This window comes from Gossypium raimondii, chromosome 13 (assembly GCF_025698545.1).
Source record: "Gossypium raimondii isolate GPD5lz chromosome 13, ASM2569854v1, whole genome shotgun sequence".
Lineage (NCBI taxonomy): Eukaryota > Viridiplantae > Streptophyta > Magnoliopsida > Malvales > Malvaceae > Gossypium > Gossypium raimondii.
Window position 1 is genome coordinate 39,067,492 of NC_068577.1, and position 20,728 is coordinate 39,088,219.

The 20,728-nt window shown below is 29.8% G+C and overlaps 1 protein-coding gene across 2 annotated transcripts; it reads left to right on the forward strand.

Moving 5' to 3' along the window:
* Positions 1–9,391: 9,391 nt before the first annotated feature.
* LOC105783952 (vesicle transport protein GOT1) lies at positions 9,392–15,334 on the forward strand. 2 transcript variants are annotated; one of them, XM_012609668.2, is made up of 7 exons: positions 9,392–9,538; positions 9,765–9,815; positions 11,008–11,099; positions 11,204–11,284; positions 11,392–11,489; positions 11,574–11,655; positions 15,104–15,334. In XM_012609668.2, the coding sequence occupies exons 2-7, from the start codon at positions 9,785–9,787 to the stop codon at positions 15,140–15,142; spliced, it is 423 nt and encodes a 140-aa protein (XP_012465122.1). In that variant the 5' UTR covers positions 9,392–9,538; positions 9,765–9,784; the 3' UTR covers positions 15,143–15,334. The 2 variants fall into 2 exon arrangements, with proteins under 2 accessions (XP_012465122.1, XP_012465123.1); XM_012609669.2 differs by having other exon boundaries at positions 9,431–9,538; positions 9,759–9,815.
* Positions 15,335–20,728: the final 5,394 nt, after the last annotated feature.

Sequence of the window (20,728 nt, forward strand, 5' to 3'; positions counted from 1 at the left end):
AGTCAAACCTTTAATTTACCACTCAACTAAAATTTTGTTTTAATATTTTTATACATTTTAATTTTATTATGCACACTTTATTAATAATATACATCAACACCTACTCAAGATTGATGACAATATCATGATAAACAATTTAATCTAATTTTTCATTTTAATAATATACATATTTTATGTGTTATTATTAATTAGTTTCAAACCATACGTTTCATAATTTATTGCATGTTATTTTTAAATAGAAATTTGTGACTTCCATGCGTATACATGTATGATAGGATTTCTAGTATTTATTATTTATTAATATTATTAATGTAACAACTAAAATTTAGTGGTGTTGAAAATTGTGGTTTCGGGACCTCATTTTCGTAAAGCAAGTACATAAATATTTACTTATATAATATATTATTATATTAAATTTTGGTCTGTAATTTCTATCGAATTGATAGTTAATTAAGGCTTAGGGACTAAATTGTAAAGTCCAATTGCTATAAGTTTTAATTGGTAAAAGGTTTAGGACCTAATTAGTAAATAGTCAAAGGTCCCAAAATGATAATTAAACCATTTTTCTAACAAATGACAGTGGATGATGATGGCATGGTTATTAGACATTTTAATTATTAATTAAGCTAAATTAAACATGATTACTAAAGTTAATTAAGACTTAATTACACTATAAATAACAAAAATAAGTGCAAACAAAGAGAAAATGCCATCTTCTTCATCTTTGTTAAACGATTCACTTAGGGAGAAAAGAAGAAAAACTTTCTGTCGAAACCATTTTTTATTGAAAAAAACGAGAATCGATTTTGAAAATGGAGTTGGGAGCCGCCACCGATCTTTTATTAAGGTGTGACCGGTTCACCGTTAAAAATGATTTTGGTCTGCGAAATTTTAAGAAAATAAGTTCGGGAGTCGGTTACGTACGAGGAAGGGTTAGCACCCTCGTAACGCCCAAAATTGGTACCAAATTGATTGTTTAATGTCTTAATGTCGAAATTTTGAAAAGATTTTAAAATACAATCCTTTGAAGTTTAAATTTGAATAAACCAAATTGAATAATAAGACGCGTTTATTTCGAAGAAATAAATTGCCACACTCAGTGAGTTAGGGTGCAACAATTCAATCGTCAAAATTAAGTATGTTATTTTAATTTTTAAATTTTTAAATTCATGCATTTTGAGAAGGTTATTTGGTTATTTGGTTATTTAAATCAAACGAGAAATCAGAATTCAGTAAGTTAGTTATCTCGAAAGCTTTATTTTTAAAATTGTATGGTTTTACCAAAATGAATACTTGATCATCTAAATTCATCGAGAAGAATTGAAGCCTAGTAAGTTAGGCCACAATTCCCTCGAGAACTTATGCACATCAAGCCCTTTTTTGAGAACTATGAAATACAATAATTGTGGCGCTTTAATAAAATACAATTCTTATAAACAACATAATTGAATAGCAATATACAAAATAAAAGATAAATGGTAGACTAAATTTACATTAAGGAACAACCAAGCATATAATACATCAATATTAATAATTAGATATCTAATAAATTAATAATCAAATTCCTAAAGATACATTGATTACAAATAAAATAAAATAATATGAAGATTTAGAAACAATTTGATAATAATGCTAAAAAAAGAAAATGTTTAAATGAATCTTAACGAAAGAATAGTAAGAAAAGAAAGAAAAATCTTAGAACTAATATGTACATTTTTATTTATAAGCAAAAATCTTGATGTAAATAATAGTATACATATAGTAGTAATATATATATATATATATATATATATATATATATATATATATATATAAAAGTCAAAATAAGTAGAATGGAATAGAAATTTTAAAATGGATAAAATATTTGTGCATAAAATAAGTAAAATTTCAATTTGAAATTAATAGCATATCATTACATATACATATGTATACTATAAATAATTTAATATGATATACATATATATATAAACTTGAGATATTATTATAAAAATAATTTGAAGTTAAATGTATATACATACATATATGAAATAAAAATAGAAAATATGTATAAATTGTACTAAGATAATATAGAAATGTATAAAATAAAATAATAATAATACCTAAAAACATAAAATAATATCTTATAATAAAATAAAAGGATCTATATAATAAGATTAAGAGGAAAAATAAAATAAAATAAAAAGACTAATAATAATAATATAATGACTAATAAAAATAATAACAATAAACAAATTAATTTAATAAAGATGGATCTATTCCGAATTCGAACAAAATTCTAAGGACTAATTTGAAATAAATATACAAACAAACAAATTGAGAAATGCTTGATATTGAAGGGACTATTGCACAATTAAACACGAAAATCCTCTTTGGCATACGGATTTGAATATTCAAAACGGTGCCGTTTCCACACGGACTCAATTGAAACTAAAATCAAATATAGCGTATAAATTAAAATAATATTAACAACTAAATTAAAACTAATCAAAACACAAAAGGATCTATAGCGCAAATAACCCATTGAAATAAAATGCGCGGATCCTGAGAAAAAGGGTCGGGTAATCGGGTCATTAGCTTTAAACGTCATCGTTTCCTTTGCTGTACAAAACCTATCTTGAAACCCTAAGCACTTAAGAATCAGAGGACTTTCCTCTTCTATTCTCAGCCCGTTCATGCGCCTACAACCTCCACCATTACTCCGATTGCGGCGGAGATGGATGGAGATCGACGGCCTCCCACGACAAGGTATGACTCCTTTTTTCTCCTTTTTTTGTTGTTTCGCATATAGAAAAAAAAAACAGAAATGAAAAGAAACGGAGAAAAGAAAAAGAAAAAAAACTGCAAATCACCTTTCAAATCTTTTTTTTTTCGATTCCTCTAAATATTTTTCTTGTATTCAATATCTGTCCAAAAGGATCCCTTTTACCTCGTTGGAATCAGCCTTATATAGCCGAATCAAAAAGAAAATAAATAAAAATAAAAAAATCTCTATTTCTGTTATTCGACTTCTTTGTCGTTATCCTATTGCTTTTTTGCTGTTGTTGGTTTGTTGTAATGCAGGTACACACCATTGGGAGGCGACGTAGAAGAGCGCGCGTGCGCAAAGAGAAGATGACGAAGCGATGGTGGTCAAAGCTGGTAAATGACTAAGGAAAATGGCCACTGGACCATTCCAAAAAAACTCTAGGGTTTCTGGAATCTGGGTTTTTTTTTTTTGCACTGGGCTGGGGTGTATTGGGCTTGGTGGGTCTAATAGGTTTAGTATTTGGGTTAAGGACTAAATTGGGCTTAGAACATTTGGGCTGGTAATTTTATTGTAATTGGACGTTCATCTTTTTGGACATTATTCTTTATTTGGTTTGTTTTGTTTTATTTTATTTTATTTTATGTATGTGGGCCGGGCATAAATTGGGTATTACACTTTCTTTAAGCTAAAATATTTGGCCATTGATTTTGGTATGAAATTCATGTCATTTTCTTGTAATTTTTATATATTTGAAGTCATGGAAGCTTGATTTAGTTACTCTTTGTATCAATTTGTAAAACTGTTAAAGTTTTAAAAGTTACCATTATTGATTTCTTGAAGAATTAGGTGTGAATTTGATAGAAATTAAGCTTAGTTTAAGGAAATGATTAAATTGTAAAGCTTAATTGTTGATTTCGTACATTAGAGACCAAATTGAATAAAATGCAAAACTGTCATGCAATTTTGGTAGGAATAGGAAGTAGAAGGTCCTTAATAAATATATGTGAAATCAGATTTCAATCCGAAGCTCTAAATTGAAAGTTATGTTTATCTAGGTTTTAGGGACTAAATTGAATAAATTATAAAATATGTATGACTTTGAGTTTGAATGTGATTTGATATGAAACTTGATATTTTGTTATCATTAAATTATTATTCGTAGCTAAAGACTACTCAAGACCACTGAGAAGGAAAGGAAAGGCGAGAGTCGACGATGATTGACATTAGCTTTTGGTTTGTATTTCTATGACCTGAAATCAACTTGAGTATTTCATATTCATGTTAATTGCATAATTTAGTAATAAGGTGAGTATATAATGCTTATATGAGTTAAATTGTGGTGATTGATATATTAAATTGTAATAGAAGACTAAATTGAATAAAATAGAAAATAGCATGATTTAATTGATATGTGGTACCTAGTATGAAATTGAGTTAAAACATGTTATATGTTGTATTGGAATGGTGAATTGATGATGAATTGAGAATGATAGAATGTGAATTGAACTATGCAATGAAATTGGAATTTGGTTACCTTATTAACTGTATGGGTTATACTTCGGTTAATCCGATGATGCACTTACGTGCTAGTATGCTTACTTCGGTTTATCTGGTGATACACTTATGTGTCAGTATATTTGCTTCCGTTTATTCAATGATGCACTTATGTACTAGTATATTTGCTTTGGTACATCCAATAATGCACTTATGTGCTAGGATGATTGCTTTGATTTATCTAATGAAACATTATGTGTACAAGTATAATTGCTTCATTCTGTCCAATGATGCACCTCATGTGTTAGTACAATTTCTCGGCTTGCCCGATGGTGCACTATATGTGTCTGAATCTTTCTTTTGGTTTATCCATGATGCACTATGGTGCCAGATTGAGATACAGGTTGATTAATCCGTGTATTTATCTTGAAATTTGTGTCAGATTAATAGGATTATATAAACATGATTTGGTTATATGGTTGATTGAAATGAAATGTGATATTCGATAACATGTGAAAGACTATGTGAATTGGCTAAAAATGAGCCTTGGGGCTCGATTGTGTTAAATGAGTCTATAGGCTCGGAAATGATAGAAATGTTGATAGGAAATGTTGATAACAGTAAATGAATAAGCATGTGTGCCTATTGATGACAATGTGAATTAATTAAGTTGTATAAAATATGAATAAAAAATGAGATTAAATATCATATTGGTACATAAATGTATATGTAAGTAATTGAATTAGATATGTTATATCTTCTTAATGGAATGGATGATATATTTGTATATATTGAATATGCAAATTTATTTGGTTGAATTGTAGCATTTTTGGATTGAATTCTTATATTGAATAAGCTTATTTTTTTATCTTGAATTATGGAAATTACCATTGAGCATAATTGCTCGACGTAATGTTTGTTTCTCAGTGTGCATGTATAGGTACATTTCAAAACCTCGAGAAGTGATTTCAGCATCCAAGAAGTGACTCCTGACTCAACTACGTTTGAAGTTTTCTTTCATTTAGTATACGACATGTATCTAGGTTTATTTTGTATAAGGTTTGCAAACGATCAATTTGGTTTATAATGTTGTAATTATAATGAAATAGTTAATGGTTTAGGAATTGTATATTGAACATTTCAATGTGTGGATGGGTGAATTGAGGTGTTAAGGCCAACAATTATGTATATGTTAGGTATTTTGAAAGGTTTGAATAAGTACCAAATTGGACATTGTTAGAAAACAGTGGTCACATCACGATGTTGGTCTCTTAACATTGCGACGAGACCAAGTTAGTATGTTACATCGCGATGGGGAACCCTTAAGGTCACGAAATCAATCCAAGATTTTGAAATCTTTACGATTTGGTCCTAATTCAACCTCGAGTTAGCATTAGAGCTTTCATAAGCTCATATAAGACTCAAAAAGGTTTGTAAATCATATCATATTCATGAATTGTTCGTAATTAAATATGCATTGGTATAAATTGATTATTATTTTTATCATAATTGCTTCGACAACAAATTTGACAATCTATAGCTCGGACCCAGGGATTGGATCAGATGTGGGGTGTTATAATTAAAGTACACTATTATTAATTTTAATAATATATACATATGATGATTGATGTCTCACTAACGTAGTTGTTCATGGGTTAGAAAGTATATTTAATTGGCCCATGATTTCATTTCACATCAAATTTTATAAAAAAATATAAAAGATCAAATTGTATAAAATATATTTATCCGAATATATAAAATCTAAAATATACAAAAAAAATTATAAGACATTATATTTTATAAAATATCAAATTTTATGTATTTTTAATTTAATAATAATATAAAAAATGATAATTTATGAAGACATAAAAATATATAGAATTACTAAAAAAACCATGTGTGGAAGTAGAGGTGATCATGGGTCGGGCCGAGCCGGGCCCACACAAAATTTTAGGCCCAGTTACTAGGCCCGGGCCTGGCCCAGCCTAAAATATGCGCCTAAAAATTTGTCCAAGCCCGGCCCGAGAGAAAATTGCTAAGCTCGAGCCCGGCTCGGCTCAGCCCGACCCATATTAAATATATATTTAATATATATAAAATATATATATTTCATTAAAAATAAAAAAATATATATATTTGATTAAAAATAAAATATATATATTTGATTAAAAATAAAAAAAAATATATTTGATTAAAAATAAAAATATATATTTGATTAAAATAAAAAATATATATTAATATATAATTCTAGTGTCAAATAATATTTCTAATATTTTTTATAAATTTATATATTTTAAATTTAAAACAATAATAAAAATATGGCATGTTATAAAAAATTAAAAATATAAAAATACTAAAAAATGTTTAGAATGAACTTGAACAAATGGTTGTCCAGATTCAAATGAACTTGGACAATCATTGTCCATATTCATTCTCTATGTAAAAATTATAATTTTTTTATGAATTTTATATTTTAGAATATTTTATTTTTGCCAGATGTCAAAATGTGATGTTGCCTTGTGTCATTGTGCTATTAGTCATCGTGCCATGGTATTAGTTAATTAGCTAGAAAATATCAAGTTAACTTATTATTTTTAAGTATCAATTAAGTGAAAAAAAAGAAGATATCTAAGTAAATACAAATTTAGGTACGTATTACGCTTTAAAAAATTATTCCAAAGTAACGAGAGACCCCAGCTCTACCCACCGAATGAATGATAAAGTAATCGATCAAACCAGAGACATAAACTAATAGCTTTCGTATCATCAGAAAATCCATAACAGAAAATTTGTTCTTGACAAAGAAAGATTATAAATGGTGTATGGATTCCCAAACCCACAGCAATAGTAATCCCGGTGAGGCTGAGAGCCACTCTAAGCCTCCACCTTCTCATCAGTCCAAGATTCATATAAAGGAGTTGCTAAGCTCCCTTTTTCTAGTAGCGGCCTCGTCCACTCCACACAAACATGGGCGCTTAGATATACCCGAATATCCCAAAACATCAAACATGGCTTGTATTAAAGTCAATTTTGGATTTAGAAACAGACTATTGGCTACCCAACACGACTTTTGTGAGCCCAAAGAAAAGTGCTCGTTAGTGGACTGGTCATAGAATTGTTTGGTTGTTGGCCCATCATAACAAACCCGACAGTCCCCTCATTTTCCTTTTTAACTTTTGAATTTGAACACTCCCAGAATCTTGGCATTCTATTCCATCAAAGTCACGAGTTTCATAATTCATAGCCACTTTCTTAGTTGTCGTCACTAAGGTTTCATGTTTTCTAATTGCTGAAGTTAGTGGCAGCACAAAATACGACGCCTTGCACTTCAGTTCAATGAGAACAAGACATGCATATATTGTTGAATGGAAGAGCTTATTATTGATGTGCATAAATTGTCACTATTTCTGTTTCCTTCTAATTTCTTCTGATTCCCGATGACCCATTTCTGTAAGGCACCTGTAGTATAGAGTTGGATCCATGGCCTTGTTATTTGGGTGCAGAAGGGCCTGATCAGGATCCATATTCTCCACCACCTCATCCAGTTGTCCTATAACTATAATTTCTTTTTGACAATTGGTAACTGGCCAATATCTTAGAATCTCCCTAACCACCACTTCCCCAAGTACAAACTGAGAAATGCAATAAGCCAGCTGCTTATGCTGAACTTGCAAGCTTCTGGTGTTGTGCTGTGGGAGAAGCACTCTCGTCAACAACAGCTTGTGGTTCTCTTTTAATGGAACTACAAAGCCATTGATGATGCTTCCCTCGCCGACACCGCAATGCTTTTCAGTGTCGAAAACATAGGTGCAAAAACACATCGTTCATTGCTTTTCTCATGAATGATGTATAGAAGGTCTTCACTCCTTGGATTTATTGCAAATGCAGATTGGTGTTGACGACTATATATTAATTAATTTGATAGAAAATCAGTCCTTACAGGCTTGGCTAAAAAGGAGAGTAAGCAACAAAAAACACGAGATGTTTTATAGAGGAGAAATGTTGTAATATCAGATAGCAGCACAGTAACGAGTATTTCTGGACTCAACAATGAGAGGTTAATTATAAATGATATCATAATTAATAGATTGGAGGCACTAGCAGCTACCTTGTTGTAAACTAAGGACTCATCAAGCGGACTTTGAGAAGATCCACCACCAGACGGAGGAGATACTTTTACTAGGAATTACCCAAAGTCGGTCCAATCTGAATTAATCCACGCTTTTTCTAAGTTTTCATTGTCTTGATTATTAAGGTTAATTGGGATTCCGGTTGTCAATTAATGAAATTAATATATTATATAATTTCAATTAACTCAGTTCATAAATATAATATATAATATTTAGTTACAATATTTTAATACCAGAATGTGCATTTTTTTAGCAATACCGATTCTTCATTGTTTAAAAAAAGCACTTCTGACTTTAAAAATATTTTTGAAAGAAAAGCTGTGAAGAACAAGTTGTTTTTGGCTGAAATTTTTAGCTTTTCAGAAACACTTCTGAAAAGTAGCTGAAAATGAGAAGTTAAAAATTTTAGCTTTTTCTCTCCCAAAAGCACTTTTGGTGCTTAATTACTTTTACCCTCCAATAACATAGTATTTTTTCTTTTTTCTTGGTGCTTAATTACAATTGTGTTAAAATCATTAATTAAAAATAAAAATATTTTTAAAATATTAATTATAAATATTTAATGGTTATATTTAAATATTTAAAATATAGTTTATAAATTCTAATTAAATTTTATAAATAATTAATATTTATTAATTAAAATATTTACAATTTATATTTTATATATTAAAATATTAACAACAAGTTATAATAATTTTTTATATTATTACTAAAATATAATAATATTACTAATTTAAATATTATTTAAATACATATTTGTTACTTGATAATAATATGTCTAAAATAAATATTTTATTTCTCAAAAATACTTTTTGATAGCAATGCTAAACACTTAAATTTTAAACAAAACTTTTTAAAATCACTTTTCTACCACACTTTTCAAAAACACTTTTCAAAAAAAATGAAGAACTGGCCTACGTCTACAAGTGGTCACATAAACTTTACATTGCCTCTTTTGATGGACTGCTTTTGGAAAATATAAGTTGATGATGAGGAGTTTTATGTCATTTCTGTTACATCTCATGTAAACACAGATGTTAAATGAAATTTTTTTTATATATTTTTGTTATCTCAAGTTTTTTTTTCAACTTCGTTTTATTTACATTACCTCGCGGCCCCCTCTTTCGCTCGCTCACTTCCCATTTCTGAATTTCTCAGTCACTTTCAGGTAGTTGTTTCTTTTCTTTCTCTGTTTGATTACCGAGAAATTACTTTTTTTCCTCTCTGTAAACAAACGGGATTTTGGATTTAAGATTTGTTTTTCTTCTTTTTTATGTGGAGTCTATACACTATTAGATCTGTATTTAATTATTAAATTCTGTTTTCTCCTTTTTTTTCCCTGATTCTCTCACATGATTCCGTTTCTTATTTGTTTTGCTTTTTGAAAGTAACAGGTATCTGAAGAATCAGCAAAATGGTTTCCTTTGAAATGAACGATCGAAAAAGTGAGCTTTTATGTTCCATTTTCTGTGCTTTCTTTGCTTCTTTTCATTCAATTAACGCATCTATGAATCTGTGATTTTGTGAAACTTCTGTTCGGTGTGATACTCTATTTTTTTTTCCGATGGAGGTTTGATGCTTGAAATATGCATTGTGCAATCCCTAGAAACTTTTGTGAAATTCAGATCTCTGGACTTGGTTCATCGTTTATCTTGGGATTTTTATTTATTATTATGCATGTTGGTAAAATTTTGTAACTGCTGCTAAGTTAGGAAAGTCTTTGAAGTGTCCATGTTATTTTACGTTGAGGCAATTTGGGAATGATTTGATGTGCTAATTTATATCAGACGTTAAATTATGTTTGGCAAAGTCAGTCGAATATATTTCCTTAGAAAGAATATTTTTTATTATTTACTATCCAAACAAATATTTTAGTAAGCTATTCGGAGTTGTTTGGTAAGTTATGCTGCTTTATTAAGAAACATATATTAACTGGTAATTCTAATAAATTGATCAAACTCCAAAATGATTTACTAGTGGAGCTCCGTTGATCACATTTGATGTGCGTAGATGGTGAAGGATTTCTAATTGATATGTACACCCCTTATTATTCAAAGTTCAAAATAGGGTAGTTCAATAGGATGTAGTTCTCATTGTTAAATTTATTTATGCATGCATTTATGCTTGGTGAAGCGTGTGCACCATACCTTCTTGGAGTTGCTTATGATGGTGTTGTTTAAGTTGAACAAAATGACGAACCCTCTTACATGTGGATTTTGTTTACAAATGCTAATTGAAACAGTTTAGGGTTGTTGCAATTTCATAGGAGTATTGCAGAATATCTTACAATATGTAAATAATTTATTAGATTATTTGGTGATAAGACTTTTACCAACACCTTAGCTATATGTGATATGGACAATTTTGTTAACTCTTATTTTTGCTAGAATCTAATCTTTTTAGTTTAGGTCTAAACCTGTGATCTGAGCCAATTGTTTGTTCTGTTACATGGATTGTTGTCATTGATATTGATTGGAGGTGAGTAGGAGTACGTTCCTACTCTCTAGCGTTTGATTCACATGAACTTAGCTATTGGGGACATATGACTTCGTTTGTCATCATTATTTTGACAAAAAAAGGGAAACCTTATATGCACTTATTATTCGGTTTAACTTTCATATTTACTGGGAAAAACAGAAATTGGGCTTGGATTAACGGGATTTGGCATATTTTTCTCATTTCTGGGAATTATCTTCTTTTTCGACAAGGGATTGCTTGCCATGGGAAATGTAAGCTAACTTTTATTATCTTTTTGTCCTCTTTGTACAATTATTTTCATTTTCCCTGTTGAATCATATTTGATTGACACTACCTTCTTTTTTCTGTTAATCAGATCCTTTTCATATCAGGAGTGACCTTAACCATTGGTCTGAAGTCCACCATGCAATTTTTTATGAAACCTCAAAATTTTAAGGTTTTATTTATTCTCCACACTCACTCACACAAAAACTCACATGCCTAAACACTGACATTATAAATGCATCTTTCGTTTTCTTTATGATATGTTGATGCTAAATACAGGGAACAATTTCTTTTGGTGTTGGCTTCTTTTTTGTTGTTGTTGGATGGCCCATATTTGGCATGATATTGGAGACATATGGATTCGTTGTACTCTTCAGGTCTATATGAAATTTTCATTACCTTGATTTAATACAAATGCTTAACATTTTTATCTACACATTTAACATCCACCTTTCTTGCAGTGGTTTTTGGCCAACACTGGCAGTGTTTCTGCAGAGGATACCAATTCTTGGTTGGCTATTCCAGCAACCATACGTCAGATCGGTATGTTCAGTTTCGAAGTCAAGTAAATTTTCCTTTTAAATCACAAACTGTCTTTTGGGCATGCATGCTTGCAATATATTATTTTGTTAGTTCTCGGTTGGTTAGTGTAGAAGTGTAAAAGTATCCTGGAACCATTCCAAAATTTGGAAAACCAGTAATCAATGTCTCTACTGATCTTAGAGTATGAAAGAAAGCCAGCAAATCATCTAATTGTAGAACTCGTTGATATTTATCTCTACGTCAAAGAAGTGAAATTTGAAGTAATTTTTGTGCCATCAATATGTGAGTAACTGAATCAGCGTTCCTTCTCCTTGCTGCAAGGAGGGGGTTAAATAGTTATCTATTTCAACACAAATTAGAATGGGATTATTGGAAAGGCTAAACTATAGAAACAGAGCTGATATTTGATTGGTTAAGTTACTGACTTTATTTAATCACCAGGGAATCTTTGTTTTCAATTGGTTGTTCATTTATTTTGATAATTTCATCCAAAAATATTTAGTTAATATAAACTCTTGTTTACTTTCTCCCCCTCTGATATAGCAAGAGAGGAAACCTAAGAAAATGAGAGCTTGTGAATATCTTCTTAATATTGCTTGGTGCACGTTTAGGTGCTCTGGTCAGGCTGGAAATAGGTGATTGACTTTAGAACCTGGCCTAGTGGCTCAGCTGAAGCCAAAGTGCCTTGAGGCAAACACCTAGGTGGACTATCTTCATATATAAAAAATGCATTACCTTATTCATGCAGCCTTTCATTGAGGTATAAAGGGTATAATTGTCTATTGCTTTTTCTTCCCTTTTAAAATCAACTGAAAATTTTGTCAAACATGGCTGTTGTCAAAAGCAACCATTCCATGGCAATGGCATTGCAGATTTGGATAACCGAATCCTCTAAATACAAAAAATTATGCTCATGGTAAAAGTTGAACCTTGTCTTACAAGGTAAACTACTAAGGACTTTACCAAGTGAGCTAGATCTTGAATTTGGTAATAACATGCTAATAAAACTAAATTATATTTGTAATGAAATATAAAATTTAAAAATGCTTGCCCAAAATGAAATATAATAATAAATTAATTGTAAATTTAAATTGGGGTAAATTACACTATTAGTCACTAAACTGAGTAAATTTTTGTTTTGGTCACTTAACTTGAAATTGTTACAATTTGGTTATTTAATTATTCAGAAGTTTTTATTTTAGTCACTGGGCTAAATATTTTTTTGAAAATAAAAGTTCTGCCAGTGAGCTCCAAGCGACAATTCGACGGTCGGTACGGTTGACTAATACCCATCGATGAGTAAAATAACATATCTTAGATCTAAGTTGATATGACGGTTAGTGTCGAAGATTAGAGAAAAAAATTGTTTGAATGTTGCTTTGCAGACTTGGACGTTCATGAAAAAAAATTGAATTGTAGAAGAAAAAGGGAAAGAGAGCTTTTGATTGTTGTAGGCAATGCGAACATAGAAAGCCATATAACACCGATTTAATAGTCTAGTCTTAAATGAAAACTTTTGAATAATTCAATGACAAGATTGCAACTTCTTTTAGTTAAGTATCAAAATGAAAACTTACCCATAGTTTTATAACTAATGGTGTAGTTTACTCTTTAAATTAACTAGTTATGTTTAATACTTTTTAATTCTTTTATAATTGGTATTTGAGACATGGTTATCAGTACTCCCAACAATTATATCTTCTAATCAAATCAGAATTTAAGATTTTATCATTGTTAAGTATGTACAACGTAGACTATGCATGCTCCATATGTTTCTATTATGATGATTTTGTAATAATCTTCTATGTTCTTAGAATTGGGGTTTTGATAAGTTTAGGATCAAAAGGAAAATGAATAGTTTTCTTCATGACACTTTTTTTTTAATCTCACATTGGTGGGAGGAGAAGTTGAACTTATAAATAAGCCTTCCCTTTCTTCCTTTTGCATTTCAAGCTTTAATTTAATCCTACATCAGAGGAAGATACAATGCAAAGGGAGGGTAGCCTCCATGAATGAACTCCTCCCCTTTTGTTTATTTCTTAGAGTTTGTCAAAGGGCTAGGTGCTGCCTGAAACATTTTTTGTACCTCTTATCCAAGCTCAGCCGGGCAGCCTGTTTCAATGTTAAAAATATATTAAAAATGTTTTTTGTATTAATATCTAAATAATTTTATGTTAAATCTAAACAATTTTTTATTAATAAAAAGCAATTCAGGCTAGGCTGGTTTGAATTTGGAAAATCCTCTAGGCTTGACACAATATGGCTCGAGTCACTATGGACAGGACTAATTATTGCTTATGGGCCGATACACTTATTTATTTCATTTTCAGTTTTTGGGAAAATTAAAATTAAATGACTGAATGTCTAAAAGTATGAATATTGTAGCCTAAAAATGCTTTTACAGGTATGCTGAATTCTGAAATGAAGGGAATTTTTCCCCTCCAAATTCTCATTCATGCATCGGTTAGAATTATAATGCAAATGGAAAGCTCCATTTATAAATAAGCCTTTTTTTTCCTAAGTTCACCTTTTTTTAATGAAATCCCACAATGGTGGGAAACATATTGTTAAAGAAAGCTGCACTCTGTATAAACTTCCCCCCGCCCCCTTCAATCTGATTTATTTCATTGTACTATCACATTGTTGGAAAACGCAGAGCGAATGGAAGTTTGCTTTATAAGTAAAGCCGTTCCCTTCTTTTCACTTTCCTCTTTTACGCTTTGAAATTATTTGCAATCAACAAGGTAACTCCGGTTTTAATTAATAACATTAATCATAGCTGTATCTTGAGTTTATTAATAGAAGTTGGCAGAATTTTTTACAAGTCACCTCCCTTCGCTTGGTTTGCCCTAGGGATCATGTTATGCACATGTCTACTCTTTTCATTGCGTTGGCGTCCTTGTAGGGATAGTCACAAAAAATTATGGTTTAGATTAGGGTTTCAACCAAATTTATCCTTTTCTTTGTTTGACTTTTGGCTTTTGTTCAGATATAGAACACGCATACATGCATGATTATAAGCGCATTGAACTGAAAAATCATAAAAGCTAAATCTGGTTTTCTGATTGTGCGAATTCCAAATGATATGATCTGAGAAGTAAACTGAAGATCTCTTCAGACATATGTTTAGAATGTCAATTTGATGGGCATTGACTTTGAAAGTATGATCATCATTCTATAGATGAAAAATAATGATCAGTCTTTGTAAACTATTCGAGAAAGTACTTTTTCGTTATAGACAAATGCCCTCTCCCTCTTTTCATTCCTCCCAGTGAATAGGCTTAAAAATTGTGTGTTTGTGGGACTGATTGATGAACCTTTATATGTTGTTGACAATGTTACTGACACCCTATAATTTTAATACTCGACTTACTAAGCTAATAAACTTTCTTCAAGGTAGTTTCTTTTATATTGAAATAATTTTGGTCCGTTTTTCTTAATGCTGCAGTTATTGGATCGGTATAGGGGCAGGAGGGTGCCTGTCTAACCATGCCATATATCAGAGAATTGGAAATAGTGGGGGTTCTTATGAACAAATAGGCACAAGTCAAAGCGATGGAATGAATGGTGTGAATTATATAAAAAAAAGTCTATGCAAAGTGGTGAAACATGCTTTCATGAAATGATGTTATGTAGTACTACGCCAAATCTGATAATCAATTTTTTGATTCTTGAAGAATCATGTTGTTTTGAGTGTACATGAAAAATGATGAATGAAATGAATGTGAAAACTGGGGAGTCAATGGGAAAAAATATATCTCTCAAGAGCAAGATAGAAACAAAGGAAAACTTTGATTTAGAAAATGGAGTGAAAGGAAATTTTTAAATTTATTTTTAAAGGCTCAAAAGGTTTTCAGAATTGCTGTCTAGTAAAGGAAATCCGGATGCTAAAAGTTCTAAACTAATTCTCATCTAGAGTTTCGAATTAATTAAAACGGAGGAATTTCGATTTAATTAGGACTCTAAAAGGACATTTGATCGGTGGCTTCCCATAAGAGGGGAGTCTCACTGCTGCGACATCTTGCCTTAATAAGGAAGTTGGGTTGGTTCTTGCTAGTTCAATTTTTTGGGTGTACCTCACTTGCTCATATATTCAATTAATTAAATAATTAAATAATTTTTAGTTTAATTTTAATATTTAATTAGTCAATTTTAATTGAAAAATTTACCCAACTTAATTCTAATTTGATTAAAGTTATAATAATTTTATCATATTAAACTTTATATGCAAACATATGTAATTATGAAATTAAACTATGACAATCACATAATTTAATTTTATTTAATTTCTACTTTACACATAATTATTTAATTTATTCATTCAATTAAATAATAATCTAAAAAATCAATTATTCTTAAATTATCTCTTCTTGAGAAAAATACAATTACTGCAAATAGTAATTTATACCATTTGTTTCTTGTTCATCATTTTGTCTATTCATTCAAAGATTTTCATGCAACCCATTCAAAGTTGTAGTGAGCTAGTAGATGGTTCGATTAGACTTATACAATTAGGACTAAAATAATTTTTAATTAAAATTTGACTTTCCATTTATTAATTATAAAGTTATTTAGTAATAGAGTCATTGCACTAAAAGTATCATGATTGAACTCTCCATTATATATACCATTATGAAAGTTATTTATTTCAAGTTTTAGTCCTATGACCTTGTTATTTATTATCCTTTTAGGTTAAACCTGTGCACATAATCCTATCCTTTTTTATTACATGGTCATCATTGTATCTTCCATAATGAAGATGTTCATTAATTATACCAGTAGTCATAAAAGTCATTTGTCCCAAACAACTCATAGCCATATTCCGTTTTCATAATTTATATAATGCCAATGAGAAGATACCATTTATTTATTTTTATTGAGTTATGATTCTATTATTGTGAGGGAAGTCATGTCATGCATAAGTCATGTACCCAACATACCAACTTTTGGCTCGCTATCTTGAAAATACATGTTTTCAATATATCATAGTACATGAGTCATATACACATAGGTATCCTCTTACTAATGATTTAGGTAAATCATATTATAAACATCAAAAGTGAATTAATTTATAAACGAATCAGCCCAAACAATATCTATCTTTTTTATTTCTATGTTTCAAGCTTACCCTAATATCCGAAACAAACTCTCTCTCCAAAGATTTATAGACTGCATTATAGTTCTATCATGAATCGTTTGCTCAATATGACCCCAAGAACTATGCACAATTTAGATTATCTATTGATATAAGTTGTATTCTCGTATTACATCTGACCATGTAATGCAACTTAATATTAGTTAAACTTTAATCAATGAAACAATATTTATTTATACAATTTGCTTTAAATGTAAAAACCATTAAACATACTATATAAATAATATTAAATGATAATGTGAAAAATATTTTTTTATTCAATCAATTATAAAATTAGAATACCTAACAAACCCCTGTAGATGTTATGGAAGAACCTACTCTTGTTGGTGTTGCTGACAAATCAAATATTACCACATCTTAACCAACAAAGCATTTACTCCCAGAAGTAGAAGGCAAACATCATTACCCATTTGAGACAATTAATGTTGATATTCAAAAACCGGTGGCAATAACTAAGAAGGTAGTAAGTTTAAGTTTCCTGTGTGATTTCAAGGGCAGCAACTAGCGAGGTAAGTAAGGTGGCAATAAATTGGTGAATTTTAAATCCTTAAGTCTTTACTCGAATATAAACACGTCTTATGCTTATGATGCATCCTAGGGGGAGTAGTTGTTTGTTGTGTTGGATGTATGACTTTTTTGTTATAGGATTTTGTCAATAATGCTAAAAAGAGATTGTAAAATATCGTTTGTTATATCATCTGGTCCCAGTTGGTGTTGTAACACTTGTGTAAACACTAAAATTAACAATTTTAATTTTGGCCATCTATGACATGTAATTTTTATTATCTGTTTTATATTTCAAAAATAGGCACCAAATTCGGATTTTTTTGTAGGAGGCAACTAGATAATTCTTAGGGTGGATTTGGATGAGAGGTGGGGTGTAGTGTGGTACATTTAGCTTCTTTTTTTTTTGTTTATCTCACGTTATAATGTCGCTACAATATTTAATCTCACCGCCACCGACCATCTAAACCATCCTTAGAGTCCTTAAATCATGAGATTTTATCACTTATATATATAGATTATTGGATGGGTTTAAATTCGTCAAAGCTTTTTGTACGCTCTTAAAATTTAAAATTTAGTTATTATACTTTAATTTTGAAACATTAAGTCTTTGTATTTTTTTTATTTAAAAAACTTGGTTCGTCCCTCTAATTTTTCCATTAAAGTTAATGATGTAAGAGGTAAAGTAATTTTTTAACCCTCGACATTTACAATTTTTTGTCACTTTGATTCTTACCATTTAAAAGTACATAGAAATAAAAAATATATTTTTTTATAAAAAACTGAAAAAAATTATGAAAGAAATTAAGACTCTTTTAAAATTCAAAATATAAAAAAAAATGATTTTAAAATAAAAGCCCAACATTCAATGTTATCTAAATCGGAAGGGACTGGCCAATCGAATCGGTTTGACTAGGTATCGGTTTGGGTATCAATCTAGTGAAAGGTAAAACACCAGTTGACCTACGAATTGATACGAATTGGTTGAACCAAGTTAAAAAATCAATTGAACCGACAATTGAACCTACTTCAAACTAGTCTGATTAGTTGGTTGCAGAACAACAGGTCCCATACGTTCAAAGAAAATAAATTATTAAAAAATAAAAAATAAAACTTATAAAAATCAATTTAACTACAATTTCAAATGGTTTTTTTAGCCTGGTATGTACTTGTCGCAGGTCAATTAATTTTAATTTTTAAAACTTTCTTAGTCCTTTTTTTTGTCAATTTGGTCTATACTTTTTAAAAGTAGGTAAACTTTTTTAAACATTATTCTTTTTCATATTTTAAATCAAAAACATAAAATTTATAATTTTATAAAATTAAAAGATATGAAAAATAAAAATACTTTAAAATTCAAAAATATTTCTTTTAAAAAAATTTAAAATTTAAAATATAAAAATATAAAAAATTAATGTTATCTTAATCAAACTAGACCAATTAGATTAGGAACCAGTTGAGATATCGGTCCAATGAGAGGTAAAAAGTTGGTTGATCCACGACCCAATATGAATTAGTTGAATTGGGCTAAACAACTAGTTGAACCGGCAATTGAACGATTTTTATAATTTTTTTATTTTTAATAATTTATTTGCTTTGAATCAGTCGGACCGGTTGTTCTGGAAATCAATTGGTGAAACATGTTCGAAATTAGTCCAACTGTCTGTTCAAGTGGGTTTTTTTTAGCTCGATTCAACCAGTCCATACCAGTTTATGAGTTAATCAATTTTTTATCTCTAATTAGATTGATACCCCAATTGGTTTATGATATAACCAGTTCAACTGATCGACCCGGTCTAGTTTAGATAACATTAAAATTTTAAATTTTTTATATTTTTAAAGTCACTCTTAATTAAATGGTAATAATCACAGAAAAGTAAATAGGAAAAATATAGAAATTAAATATCTTAAAATTAAAGTACAAAAGTTAAAATTTAAATTTTTAGAAAATACAAACAGCTTTATCAGTTAACATGAAGAGATAAAAAGAAATATTTTAGGGATTGAGATAATGATTCTATCCCATCATCAAGGTTGCATTATCCAAAGGATGGTTATTGAGCATAAAACTTGTCTGTTTCGAGTGTTAGTTCTTAGCGCACTTTGTTGAGAAATGTTTTCACATTCTAGGAGTGTGTTCTCTAGTACCCTACTACATGGAGGGTTGAGCAGAGAGAGTGAAGGTATACAAACTATGTAATTTTGAGATTGTAATCATCTTTAGTGAGTTTAAGTAAATTAAGTTTATTATTTTTTTAAATAATTTTATTATATATTTTCATTATATTTATTTTTTTGATATAATATTTAAAACTATTCATAATTCATTCCCAACTTTTAAATAGGAGGATAATACGCTTTAGTGTACTCGAACTCACATCTTCTTGTACTGGCAACAATGTCCATGCCAATCGAGCTAAGACTTAATCAACAAATTAAGTTGGTTATTAAAGATTGTACTATTCAAATTTGCATAATGCGTTTATTTTTTGATTAAGCCCCCACAAATATAAATTGTTGAATCCAACTATATCTCAATTTTTGGTCTCTTCTACGCATTTATTTTACTTCTCTTAACTGCATATCTTAACATTTGGAACTCGTTGGGAGAATCAAGTCTCACAACAATTGATTTGGTAGTTCCTTAAAATAGTTTGCTATATAATTTGTGGATACCCTTATTTGGTCACCAAGATATCTTAAAACTGTATATTTCATCTAATTTGATCATTTTATATTAAAGTTTCATTATATTCTCATTATGAAAATGATCATCCACCTTGTGAATGATAAAATCACTCTAAAATAGATGACCTGTTGTGTAACACCCATAGCTGACCTGATCACCAGATCTAAGTACCAAGTATCATAATTAACCCGAGTTTCTTAACATCAATTCTAACTTGATAGATAACAATATATTTCAAAAATTTCAACTTCAATTAAGTTTTCCATTATATAAATGCTAGAATTTTTATAAACATTTTGCTTTATTGGGCCTGTACATTTATAATAACATAGACCTGGAACTTAAGATTTTGATTAAGTTGCACTCATTTGAACCTTGAGACGCAGTCTCTAAGGGTGCCCCTCTATATACATGATACAACAACACCATTCACATGGATTAGGTGATGTTTGGCTTGGTCCCTCCATATAATCCTCAAGTTAATCTTGACCCTGCATCCAACATAAAAGACTCGTAAGTCCAAATGAACTTAGTGAGATTTTGTGCATCAGTAATTAAAAAGATTATCAAATTTTTGGGTAACGGAGTTAGTGCCAATAATTAAACTCCTTGAATAACGTGGAAGATCCTGCAATTCGACTGGCGTAGTCTACATCCGTGCATTCTTCTTAAACATATCACTGACGGATATATCAGTACGGGTTTGGGCTTAAGTGTCCCTTTTC

Bases quoted from the DNA above. Each gene is read 5' to 3' on its own strand.
- LOC105783952 (XM_012609668.2), top strand. From the start codon at position 9,785: ATGGTTTCCTTTGAAATGAACGATCGAAAAA. The intron at 9,816-11,007 runs GTGAGCTTTTAT...TGGGAAAAACAG, and splicing joins TGAAATGAACGATCGAAAAA to AAATTGGGCTTGGATTAACG. The intron at 11,100-11,203 runs GTAAGCTAACTT...TCTGTTAATCAG, and splicing joins GATTGCTTGCCATGGGAAAT to ATCCTTTTCATATCAGGAGT.